Raw genomic sequence first — 13,394 nt, 5'->3', positions numbered from 1 at the left:
TTGATGCAGTCCATATGGTTCAGCCCCTGGGGCAGAAAGCAGAATCAGAAATTACAAAATGGCCACAAATGTTGCCTATCTCTGTATTTCCTCCAAGAGTTAGAATCAATATTTCCCCACCTCTTGTATCTCAGCTTGGCCATGTGACTTATTTTGGCCAATGGAGCATTAGCAAACATGATGCCAGCAGAGTTTTGAAAGACGTTGGGGCTTATACAACTGTCCTGTCAACAGTTATTGAGACCCTTACCTACGTGAAGTAGTCTGGGCTAGACTACTGGGTGATGAAGGACATTTAACTTGTCACCCCAGCCTTTCGCCAGCCAACACTCAGAAGCAGAGTGACCCAGCTGACTGGCAGCTGACCACAGATGCGTGAGTGAGCCCAGCCACAGTCATCAGAAGACCTGTCCAGCTGAGCCAACCCCAAGTGGCTAACCCAGAATTGTGAGCTTAATAAAGTGCTATTCAAGGAATTCCCTGGTGGTCCAGTGGTTGGGACTCCACGCTCTCACTGCCAAGGGCCCGGGTTCAATCCCTGGTCAGGGAACTAAGATCCCACAAGCTGCGTGGCATGGTCAAAAATAAATAAATAGTAGTGGTATGCAGCAAAAACTGATATAAGGTGCAGATGAAAGATACCCAGCATCTAAAACATTTTATGCTTTGCCTTTTACAGTTGGTTCTTTAATCTATATGGAAATAATTTTGTGTATGCTTTGAGGAAAAGTATCTTATTTAATTTTTTTATCATATGTCTAGTCAATTATTTCCAACACTTCATTGAATAATAAGTCCTTTCTTCACTGATTTCTAATGTTGCCTCAATCATACTTCATATATGTGTGGAAGCTGTTTCTGGACTTTCAATTCTATTCCTTTTATCTACTTGTGTAAGTTTGCATCAATACTACATGTTTTTTTATGATTATAATTTTATAATAAAACGATATCTGGTAGAGAAAGTGCTCTCACCTTATTACCATTTTTCTTCAAAACTATAGTGGTTATTTTCAATCGTTTACATTGCCAGATCAATTTCAGGATAAGTGTGCCAAGTTCCACATAATATCTTGCTTGTATTTCAATAAGAATTGAATTTGTAAATTAATTTGGGAAAGAAGTGATGTATTTATGACGTTGAATCTTCCTATTTAATAATGTGATATAGCTCTGTTACTGTTGGGAATGATATCTGTTTCCTATGTCTTTTTTTTTAGTTTTTTGTTTGTTTGTTTGTTTGTTTTTGCGGTACGTGGGCCTCTCACTGTTGTGGCCTCTCCCGTTGCGGAGCACAGGCTCCAGACGCACAGGCTCAGCGGCCATGGCTCACGGGCCCAGCCGCTCCGCGGCATGTGGGATCTTCCCGGACCGGGGCACGAACCCGCGTCCCCTGCATCAGCAGGCAGACTCTCAACCACTGCGCCACCAGAGAAGCCCTTTTTTTTTTTAGTTTTTAAAACACTGGTATACAGGAACACTACTAATTTTTGTTTGTTGATTTTGTATCCAGCAAGCTGACTGGGCTCTCTTATTAGTTCTAATAAATTTACACATTCTCCTGGATTTTCTACAGGGACAATATCATAAATATTGGTGTTTTTTTTCTTTCTTCTTATCCAGTCCCTGACTCTTGTTTATTCTTATGGTCTTACTACACTTGTTAAGCCCTGCAACACAATGTGGAATAGGAGGAATGATAGCCGCTGTCTTATTTCTTTAATCTGCTAATGTGGTGTATTACATTAATAGATTTTCTTTATTGAACATGTGGCATTTCTTGGATAAATCAAACTTGGTCATAATATATTACTTTTTAATTTACTTCTGAATTAAATGTAACATTTACTCAGAATTTTTAATGCCTATGTCATTAGTAATTTTGCTAGTAATTTCCCTTTTCTGTACCGTTCTTGTCCAGTTTTACTGTCAAGGTTATACTATGCTCATAAAATGAGCTGGGTAACAACCTAGTTACCTACTTCTTGAAGTATTTTATATATTATAGGAATAATCTCTTCCCTGAAGGTTCTGTAAAATTTGCTTTTTGATCTCTTATTAATTTGAGTTAATGGTTACTGGTTTGTCCAAATTTTCTTTTTCTTCTTGAGACATGTGGGGAAGTAACTGCTTTCTCCTGACTTCAAGTTTTCATGTGGAGGAAACTCTACTCATGGAATGCCCTTGGTCTTGAGCCTCATCTCCACTATATCTCCTCTTCAGAGAAGAGGAGACTTGGATGACGGATGAACTCAGGCCCTTTTGGGCTCCTTCCTTCCAGTCTTTCTGTCTGCAAGATTTGTGTTCTAGCCGGTTGTCTTCCATAGAATAAAAGGGCTGCATACCTGCTGGGGCAGCCAAGGCTGTCCATCTGTGTGATGACAAGGGAATTATGTCAAATTCAGTGGCAAATTATTACAAGTTCACTTAGCTGTAGACCAAAGCCACTCTCTCTAAACTGCTTTATCAGTCATAAATGTGATGTTTTGACTTCTTTGTAGCTGGTTATATTTAATGATAAGAAACTTGGGAGGGGAAGAAAGGGTGTTATTCTTTGTCCACAATTTGCAACATCTGGTGCATTGGCTGAACACTTTGAAAAATAAATACAACTAGGGAAATTAAGGCTCTGGGGGTTGTGAGGGTTCATGGTTTACAGCCTTGGAGTTTTGACCTTGGTATTTTGTAGCAGCCCAGATTGTGCAGTTGGCTTTTGTGGGAATGCCTTCTTCAGGTGGCTTTAGCCCTTGTGCTTTAGTAAGCATGGCATACATGGGGTTGTGATATTGATGGGTCACCATAGTTTATGGTAGTTTTATCCTCTGGTATTTGGTTGTTTTTCTGCAAAAGGGGTGTTGTTTTGTTTTTATTGTGGTAAAATATACATAAAGTTTATCAGTTTAACCATTTTAAAGTGTACAGTTAGCAGCATTAGGTACATTCCCATTGCTATGTAACAAAAGGGTTGTTTTTAAAAGATACAGAATCAAATAAGTGTTGCTCTGGTCTCCATGTGTGGGTACCTACAGATTGGCCATGAATGCTGCACCCAGTTTGGACTGGTATTGGAGAAGAAACTGAGTCAGAGATGATATCTGTGTGTGTGTGTATATATATACACACACACACACACATAAACACCCACATATATACACATATCGGGGAGATAGAGCAATCCAAAGGAAGAATAGGTGCTGGAGAAGCAACTATGATGTCTGTTTCTTAGAGATAGCCAGTGATGAATATCATATATATACTTTTTTTTAAACAAAATTGAGACTGTCCATCATTGTCCAATATGGTAGCTACTAACCACATGTGGCTATTTCAATTTCAATTTAGTTAAATTACAGTTTAGCTCCTCAGTCATACTAGCCACAATTGAAGTGCTGAGAAGCCACACTTGGCTGGCGACTACATTATTGAACGGTACAGATATGAAACATTTACATTGTCACAGAATATAAATCATAGTTAACATACCATGGTTTGAAATCAAATATTTGAAAAGTTTATCTTTCATGCCTGAGAAATATTCCATAGAAGGATGTACCATCAATTATTTAACCATTCCCATGTGAGCATTTTTAAGGTTGATATACACAACTAAATAACATTCTAAAAATGTATACTATATTGTCTGTCCTCATTCTCACAAGCACTGAGAGTTTCAGTTAAAAACAAATATTGCCAATTTGATAGGCAAAAATAGATCCCAATACTGTTTCCCTAAATATTAGTAAGTTGAACAATGACCCAATGTAATTTGTTACAGAGCTGAAAGACATGGACGTTCAGGGAGCCACAGGGGCATTTTTATACCGTGCAGCATCGACAAATTGCTTCCTAGAATGTGAAGAAATGGCCACTGAACAGAGGCTAAAGCAACGTAGGACAGGATGCACACACTCTCGAAATGGGTATCCCAGGGGCATAGAGAAAAGGGAAGACACGCAGAGCCGCAGGTGTTGAGTGGAAACGGGAGGAGAAAACCTGGATTTGGCTTAGAGGGCCGCCAAAGTAAGTCACAGAGCTTCGTGTCACCTGGAGTCTTTCCGCAGCGAGTGGCGGGAGGAGTCGCCTCCAAGGACTCCAGCGACGGCGGCGGCCTGCTGTTCGGCTCTGACGCGAGCCTGGGCCCACGGCAGCAGTGGCCTGGCGCCTGGGCTCTGCCGCGCCCCCGCGCGTTTGTGAGCTGGCCCCTGGTCACACTAGGACACCTCGGGGGAGGCCCGGGCCTCCATTCAATTCCCCAGGAGGGACGCGCGCCGGCCTCCGCGTGCTGAGTAGAGAACGCGCGCCTGGGTCCTCGGCTTGAGCATTAGAATCTCCCAAGTAGATAAGGGTTCTGATTTAATTAGTCGGGGGCGTCCCAGGCTTCTGATTCTAAGAAGCCGCGGGGATGAAAAGCCACGGGCCAGGGCCCTGGTCCCCAGAGGTTACTACCACGCTAATCCACTCGAGTCCGACTTCACGGATAGTCATGCTCCGAGGTTTTTCTCCCGGAACCTGATTTTCCTGCCTGTGGGATGAACAGCAGGCGATACAGGCGCGGTGAAAATGGCATTTAGTGACATGGAGGACGCAGCTTGTCACCGAACCAATTCATTTGGTTTAACCAAACAGCCAGTCCAACCTCTTTTGTCTCGGTTGCTCCCGGGCTATTCTTCAGGGTGGGCGAGGCTCCCAAACCACGAACCAGGCTGAAGGAGAGCAACCCGAGCTCAGGAATAACCGAGTTTATGCTGATCTCCAGGAGGTGGCGACTGCACCTGTGTTTAAAGGGATCCCCGAGACCATGAGGATTTGATTTGGAGGCGTGTCTGCCTTTGAAGTTACCAAGAATAGTACTGGGGAATGAATGTAGGCAGGAGAGGTGGCTGAGCTTTGAGAAAGCTCTTGGGGTGAGTGTGACTTCCTTTCTCCCATCATCTAAACAACAGGAGGAGGAAAAGTTACAGGACTAATTTAGTCCTAGCCTAATATAACAAAAACACGGTATTTATCAGAAAAACAGGAATTATTTGTAGAATGTGAGAATGTAATTGAAGAACCGGATAATAGAACTTTAAGAAAAGGGAAATAGAAAACTTTAAAAGGAATTCCTTGGTTTACTAATAATGTTGCAGAAAGGGGGACCCCTTCCAGAGACCGAGAGTGGGCTCTTGTCTAACACTCGGAAATGAATTGCCCGAGGAGACACATGTGCTGACAAAGCAAGAGACTTTATTTGGAAGGGGCACCTGGTGGAGAGCAACAGGGTAAGGGAACCCAGAGGACTGCTCTGCCACGTGGCTCGCAGTCTTGGATTTTATGGTAATGGGGTTAGTTTCCGGGTTGTCTCTGGCCAATCATTCTGACTCAGGGTCCTTCCTGGTGGCGCTTGCATGCTCAGCCAAGATGGATTCCAGCGAGGAGGATTCTGGGAGGCTGGTAGGACACATGGACTGACATCTCCTCTCTCCTTTTGACCTTTCCCAAATTCTTACAGTTGGTGGTAGCTTGTTAGTTCCGCGTTCCTTACCAAGAACTCCTGTTGTAAGATAACTCATGCCAGGGTGGGTGGTTTCAGTGTTTCCCCTAACAATACCAATATCTAAAATGTTACAAAATTGAATATACCAAGTGTTCTATCATGATTGAAATAAAGTACTCTAAAAATGCCACTTGAATTCATTCATATCTTTTGATGAACACCATCACATCCCTATTTCAAAGTGATGTTTAAAATGTCCTTTGAGTGCCGGTTTAACAGGAAAACTCCTATGCGTCATTATCTATAGACTCATATCAAAGGCTCACCTTTCATTTGCAAGGTCCCTGGTCTAGGCAGTTGGATGCTTCCCCTCGGCCTGGATGTTGCTGCGTTGGTGAATAGTCATGGCCCTCCTGGTTATCAGGGTGGTTGGCCCACGACTTTTCCCAGTCCTTTTCCACAGCCTTCCAACCCCTCCCGTCACCACCAAATTCAAATTTGGAATTTAAAGTTGAATAATGATTACGGCTGACTTTTTAGAATTTATGAAAAGCGGTGAGGCTCCCTTCTCTATAATAATTCTACATGTGTAGCCTTTTAGCATGCTATTTTGTGGATTGTACTTGTAATTTGTCATCTGCCTAATGAGTTAAGAACTTGGTGGTTTTTAAAATTGAGATATAATTGACATATAACATTGTTAGTTTCTGGTGTACAGAATGATTCAATATTTGTATATGTGCAAAACGATCACCACAGTAAGTCTAACATCTGTCAACCTACATAGTTACAAAATTTTGTTCTTGCGATGAGAATTTTTAAGATCTACTCTTTTAGCAACTTTCAAATAGTACTTATATCCCTAGGACTTTATGCTTTAACAGAAAATTTTTACCTTTTGATCCACTTCATATCTCCCCCTCCATCCCCTGCCTCTGGCAACCACCAATCTGTTCTCTAGATCTATAAGTTCAGGTGTTTTTGGGTTTTTTTTTTGCGGTACGCGGGCCTCTCACTGTTGTGGCCTCTCCCGTTGCGGAGCACAGGCTCCGGATGCGCAGGCTCAGCGGCCATGGCTCACGGGCCCAGCTGCTCCGCGGCATGTGGGATCTTCCCGGACTGGGGCATGAACCCATGTCCCGTGCATCGGCAGGCGGACTCTCAACCACTGCGCCACCAGGGAAGCCCTGAGTTCAGGTTTTATTACAAGATAATATTGCCACATCCTTACAAGATCATATGATATTTGTCTTTCTCTGACTTATTTCACTTAGCATAATGCCCTCAAGGTCCATCCATGTTGTCGCAAATGGCAAGATTTTCTTTTTTATGGCCAAGTAATATTCCACTGTGTGTGTGTGTGTGTGTGTGTGTGTCTGTGTGTGTGTGTGTGTGTGTGTGTGATTTTTTGGTGTCAAATTCAAAAAATCATCACAAAGATGTATATCAAGCAGCTTACCCACTATGCTTTCATCTAGTTTTATGGTTTCAGATCTTAAGTTAAAGTCTTTAATTCATTTTGAGTTAGTTTTGGTGTACAGTGTAAGATAGTGATCCAGTTTCATTGTTTTGTATATGGCTGTCCAGTTTTCCCAACGCCATTTATTGAAGAGACTATCCCTTCCGCAATGTGTATTCTTGGCTCCTTTGTCATAAATTAACTGACCATATATGTGTGGGCTCATTTCTGGGCTCTCTGTTCTATTCCATTGACATATATGTCTGTTTTTATGTCCCTATCATACTGTTGGAAATACATATAATTTGCTAGTGTTCCAGAGGTCTGGTATTTGTTTAATCAAGAGCATTAGAGTACTAATTAGTATACTTACCTTCTTTACTCAGCATAAGGTAGAGGTGAAAAAAGCTTTTTAATCTTAATATTGCAATTTATATTACCTTTGGTCTTCATAATACAGGTAGTTTTCTTATCCCCCTCCTCCCGTTTCTTTTAGGGAATTTAAATACTAAGGTTCTGACTTGTGATTTAAACTCCACCTTAAAAAGCAGACTGGGATTACTTCTACCTAAGAATTGTCTCAAATTTTGTTTAGAACTTGAAAATAAGCTAAGTTTCAAAAACATTTTGTTGTGGTAACTCCTATAATAGTATTTAATCCATCTTGGAAAATGTCTATTTCTGAATCTTTCCTCATTTATACAGTAATGTAAATGAGAAGTGATATATTTACCATTTCAATGATTATGACTAAGAAAGAGGGAAAAATGTAATTAACTTTATACCACATAGTGAAACCCTGCTTTTAAACTGTTATACAATATAAAACAATGAGTGGTGTGTGAATATCCATGTATTTTAAGATAGGAGGTAACTTAACAAGTAAGCCAAAGTTCAGATAAAATTAATTAAAATCCAACTTTTAACTATATACAGTAAATTATTTGTGAGTGAAGAGGCTGAAATAAATTAAAAATCCAGATTTGGCTTTTCTTCCTCCTAGTGGTTATATGTACGAAACTAAATTCAGTATTTATTGAAAGCCAATAATCCAGAAAGGAAAAATGGTGCATATTTGAATTAAGTGAAAAATTTATCTGTTTTTCTATCCATATATGACTTGCCATTTTAGGTTCTTTCCCTTTCATTGCCCTACTAGTATGTATTCAGTAAATACAAACAAGTATTATCAGCATCTGTAAAATATAACTGGGAAGGCATGTTATTAAAACATAACATATTCCAAAATCAACAAATGATTCGCTGACTACTGGTTTGAGATTATACATACATTATTTGATCATATAATTGAGTTAATGGCATTATTACGTGATCCTGTAACAACTAAAGCATTTGGAATGCTCTGGTGGAGACTTGTTTTAAAAGCAATTGCCTGAGGTATATATTATTTTTAACTGTACAATTTTCTTCCAGTTTTACAGTAATGTTAGACAACTATTACTTTTTTCCCCTGTTGAATTGCATCACATATGGTTTACTTCCTAGGCAAGTAAGGGAACTTGTGCCAGTAGAGCACTGCAAATGAGAAAGTGGGGATAGTGGGCTCATCCTTGGATTGTCCTCAATGTGGGATCATCAGGTCAAGGAGAGTAAACATTTCCCAGATGGCTTTAGCAGCAGATTAAACCAATTTTCAGTACTACCCAGAATATATTCTCATATGTTGTCTTAATCCTGCGTTGTCATTGATTTTTATTAATGTAATTAGTTGTTTTATTATTTCATACTATTTTAACTATTTTAATAAGGTTGTTTTGCATTTTTGTTAGCAAAGATTTGTATTTTTCCACTTTTTATAGTTGTCTGCATTTCTGAACGTATAAGCTGTGAATCTTCTTTGACCACTCACTATTAGAATTTGAATACTGACTTATATTTCCATTAAATCTACATATATTTTTGGTAAATTTTCAACACTTGTATAGCAAGTTGTGATTCGTTTCTTTAATGTACTTTTAAAATTTATGTAGAATCCTTTCTGATGTACAGTTTTGTGAGATTTGACAAATACACCGAGTATTTGTCAATCATGATGAGGATATAGAACAGTTTTTACTCCCCCAAATTCGTTTGTGCTGCCCCTTTATATCCCCACATCCCCTCACCCCCATCCTTAACCTCTGATAATCATTATTTGCTTTCTGACTGTATAGTTTTGCCTTTTCCAGTATGTCATCTAAAAGGAATGCTACAGTATGTAACCTTTTGAGTCTGGCTTTCAGTTACCATAATGCATTTGAAATTCATCCATTTTGTTCATCAACAGTTTATTTTTTGTTACTGAGTAGTATTCCATTGTATGGATGTACCTGAGTTTGTTTATTCACTCACCCACTGAAGGATATTTGGCATGTTTCTAGTTTGGGGCAGTTATGAGTAATTACATTTCATTATGAATTATGAAAAAATGAGAAATGTATGCTATAAATATTTGCATACAAATTTTTATGTGAACATGTTTTTGTTTCTTGGATAAATTCTTAGGAGTGGAATGACTGGGTCCTACAGTTGGTATATATTTAACTTATAAGAAACTACCAAACTGTTTTTGAAAATGGTTGTGCCATTTTGCATTGCTATTGCTATGTAGGAGTTCCAGTTGCTCTAAATTCCCTGATTCTTTTGCTTTCCTTTTTATTGTGTACATTTAAAGGCATTTTAAACACCTATTTCTCATGATACCCATTAAAAAATCCATAAATGAATGTGCTCTAAAATATATTGATCTGTTTTTCTCTAGTGATATTAAGGATCCCTTTATTTTTTCTTTTCTCGTTGTTTTTCTGTTTGTTTTTAGGCCACACGGTGCTGCTTGCAGGATCTTAGTTCCCCCACCAGGGATCAAACCCATGCCCCCTGCAATGGAAGCGAGAGTCCTAACCCCTAGACCGCCAGAGAATTCCCTAAAGATTCTTTTTTTTTTTTAAATTTATTTATTTTTGGCCGCGTTGGGTCTTTGTTGCTGCGCACGGGCTTTCTCTAGTTGCCGCCAGCGGGGGCTACTCTTCATTGCAGTGCGTGGGCTTCATTTTTTTTTTTTTAATCATGATATTGCTTATATGTGGAATCTAAAAAAAATGACACAAATGAACTTATACGCAAAACAGAAACAGACCCACAGACATAGAAAACAAACTTATGGTTACCAAAGGAGAAAGGAGGGGAGGGATAAATTATGAGCCTGGGATTAACACATAAAATATAAAATATAATATAGGTAACCAACAAGTACCTTCTGTATAGTACAGGGAACTATATTCAATATCTTGTAATAACTTATACGGGAAAAGAATCTGCAAAAGAATATACATATATATAACTGAATCACTTTGCCATACACGTGAAACCAACACAACCCCGTAAATCAACCATACCCCAATTAAAAAAAAAGAGATAGAATATTCCAGTACCCTTTTTGTACCTTGTCCCCGTCACTCCCCTCACAAGGTAACTACTATTCTCATATTTATCCCCATCAACTTGTTTGGCTGATTTTTGAACTTTATATAAATGAAATCATGCAGCACACTCATGATTGTACTGTTGATGGACATTTAGATATTTCTAGTTTGGGTCCATTATGAATCATATTGGTATAAATATTCTTCCTTGTCTCAGCCTTTAGGTTTTACTTGCCATAAAAGCTTTCTTTAAACTCCTGGCCTTAGTGATGTGGTTACCAACCTCCCTGCAGCCCTGCCCCTACCATCCAACACAAACCCATAAGTCATCACTCTAACGTGCAGACTTCATACTGCGGTGGCTTCTCTTGTTGCAGAGCATGGGCTCTAGGCATGTGGGCTTCAGTAGTTGTGGTGCACGGGCTTAGTTGCTCTGCGGCACGTGGTATCTTCCCGGACCAGGGCTCGAACCCGTGTCCCCTGCAGTGGTTAAGAATCTTCTGCACCACCAGGGAAGTCCCCTAAAGATTCTTTTAATACTTCCTTCTGCCCATATGAAATTTATTAATATACAGTATGCAGGATGGTGCCAAGCTGTTTCTTTTCCATACTGATATCCAGGTACCTAACAAGATGCTTTGTGTGTTGCCCTACCTTTGCCCATTTCTCAAATGGCATTCTTTGGCTTGCTTCTCTCTACTCTCTTCCTGGGTGACTTTAAATATGTTCCTGTAGTTTCAACTGCCATTCAAGCAGAGCCTTCTGAGCTTCAGGCCAGGGGCATCTCCACCTACATGTCCCTTAGGCACCAGGATTTCAACACATTTCTTCAAACCTTCCTCCTCCCTTCCCTATGTTAAGCATATATGGTGGTACCATTTTTCCAGTTGCCCAGGACAGAAAGAGGGAAATTATTTGTGATTCCTGTCTCTTCCTAATTCCTCATATCCAAAAGGTCACTGGTTTTGTCAAAACATTGATCCATTTCTTCCCATTGTTTTATATCTTCTTGCTCAGACCCCTTTGAGCCCTTCTGTACAGTGACCTAGGGTGATCTTTCAACACACAAATCTGAACTAGTCAAGTCCTAAATGCTCCAATGGCTCATTAGCAGGGAGCACAACATCCTTCAAGATTTGATCTTTTTTTTTTTTTTTTGGATAAACCTCTCAGCTACCTCTCCTTTACCTGACTAATGTCTAAATTCAGAAGACAGATTGCCAGATTTTGAATTCTGATTACCACTTATTGGTTTTTGATCTTAGACAAGTAACATAACCTCTACATATAAAGTTGTACTCAGGTTATACAACATAAGAAAATGAAAACATTTACATTACTGTGTTAGGAAGTTTGGCTCCTAAGCTTTTTAAAAGATAGAAAACAAATGTTTTCTATGTTCTTTCTATGTTCTGTTTCTTCATCTGTTACATGGGAATTATAGTAACTGCCTCAAAGTTATTGTTATGAGGATTAAACATACATATATATATCTATATATAGATATATATGAATTAATATATCTAAAAGTGCTTCAGACAATGCCAGCCATATAGCATGCACCATTTTAAAGTATTAGTTATTATTATTATTTAACTAATGGGGAAGTATTTCCTGTTTATCCTTGGTGCCCTTCAAATGAATTCTGAACAACCAGCACTTCCTCTTATAATAGAAATTGGCACAATGTACTGAAATTGCTTTTCTCATCTACACCCTAAGATGTCTAAAATATATTTCTTTGCCTGAAGCACTTTGGTTTCTAGGAACCCCCAGGGTTTACCCCTCTTTTGCTTTAGGGCCTTTTCAGTCTGCCTATCCCTGCCTCTTCAAATACCAGATATGACCATGGAGGCATTCTGGCTTTACGAATACAAATGTTAAATGGGAATCATACCATCACAGATGGATTTTTGTTGAGGAAATATTTTTTGCATGTACTCAAACCAGTTTAATTTCATGATCAGTTTCCTATACACAAAGTACAGCAAAAACAATTTAAATTTTTCCCATTTTCATCTGACTGAAATTATTTCGGTAAGAAATAATTTCATTGTTTTTTTCTCTGTAAATTTTAAAGGAATTGATTAATAAATCAGTTTTTTGCACATATCAAATTCTTCCAATTACAGTTTTTGCCACTGAGTTCCTCAGGATCAAATTAAAATCTATATTTTATTTATGCAATTCTTCTATTAAATTTGGTCAAGAACTATGGGCAGTTTTACTTCATTATATATTTCTATCAAGTCTAATTTTTCTAGGGTCAAATTTTGCAATTTTTAATCTTACAAGACGTAGTTCTTCAGTAAGTTTTCCTCTTTACAATGCAGTTATCATGCACAGGGTTACCCATTCTGGTTTTATTTCTACAATGGAAATTCATTTGCTGTGATTTGGATAAACAACTGTTTGAATTCACTTCTTAGCTAAAAATTGTAATTCCTCTCATCAATTCTCCAAGACCATCCTTGAGGTCAAAATATCTCACCTCATTTCCTTTCCCCTCAACTCTCTTCACATCATTCATTCCTGCTTACTCCTCAGATGCCAGCTCAAGCAGCACTGGCTCGAGGAAGCCTCTCCTGATCTCTAAGACTAGATCAAGTTTCCCTCTTTTTGCTTAGATAGTACATTTTATTTTTCTTTCATCACAGTTTATGGGTGAAGATTTTTAAAAAAATTTTTAAAAATTAATTTTTTGGCTGCGTTGGGTCTTCGTTGCTGCACGCAGGCTTTCTCTAGTTGCGGAGAGTGGGGGCTTCTCTTTGTTGCGGTGCGTGGGCTTCTCATTGCGGTGACTTCTCATTGGGGAGCACAGGCTCTAGGCATGCGAGCAGTAGCTGTGGTGCACAGGCTCAGTAGTTGTGGCTCGCGGGCTCTAGAGCAGAGGCTCAGTAGTTGTGGCACACAGGCTTAGTTGCTCCGCGGCATGTGGGATCTTCCCAGACCAGGGCTCGAACCCGTGTCCCCTGCACTGGCAGGCGGATTCTTAACCACTGTGCCACCAGGGAAGTCCCTCATCACAGTTCATAAA

At 39.4% G+C, this 13,394-nt stretch overlaps 1 protein-coding gene and 1 long non-coding RNA gene across 2 annotated transcripts in view; one reads left to right on the top strand and one right to left on the bottom strand.

The window, feature by feature from the left end:
• LOC137229077 (uncharacterized) overlaps nt 1-13,394 on the top strand; it is an 80,248-nt gene that overhangs the window by 42,474 nt on the left and 24,380 nt on the right. The gene's annotated exons all lie outside the window — the stretch shown is intronic.
• The window catches only part of KRIT1 (KRIT1 ankyrin repeat containing), a 43,470-nt gene continuing 39,965 nt past the window's right edge, over nt 9,890-13,394 (bottom strand). Inside the window, exon 16 of the mRNA XM_067746446.1 lies at nt 9,890-10,024. Within this exon, the coding sequence (XP_067602547.1) occupies nt 9,956-10,024 (69 nt within the window). The 3' untranslated portion in view covers nt 9,890-9,955. The remainder of the gene's footprint in view (nt 10,025-13,394) is intronic.

Source organism: Pseudorca crassidens, chromosome 8, assembly GCF_039906515.1.
Source record: "Pseudorca crassidens isolate mPseCra1 chromosome 8, mPseCra1.hap1, whole genome shotgun sequence".
Lineage (NCBI taxonomy): Eukaryota > Metazoa > Chordata > Mammalia > Artiodactyla > Delphinidae > Pseudorca > Pseudorca crassidens.
This window is presented reverse-complemented; position numbering and strand designations above follow the sequence as displayed.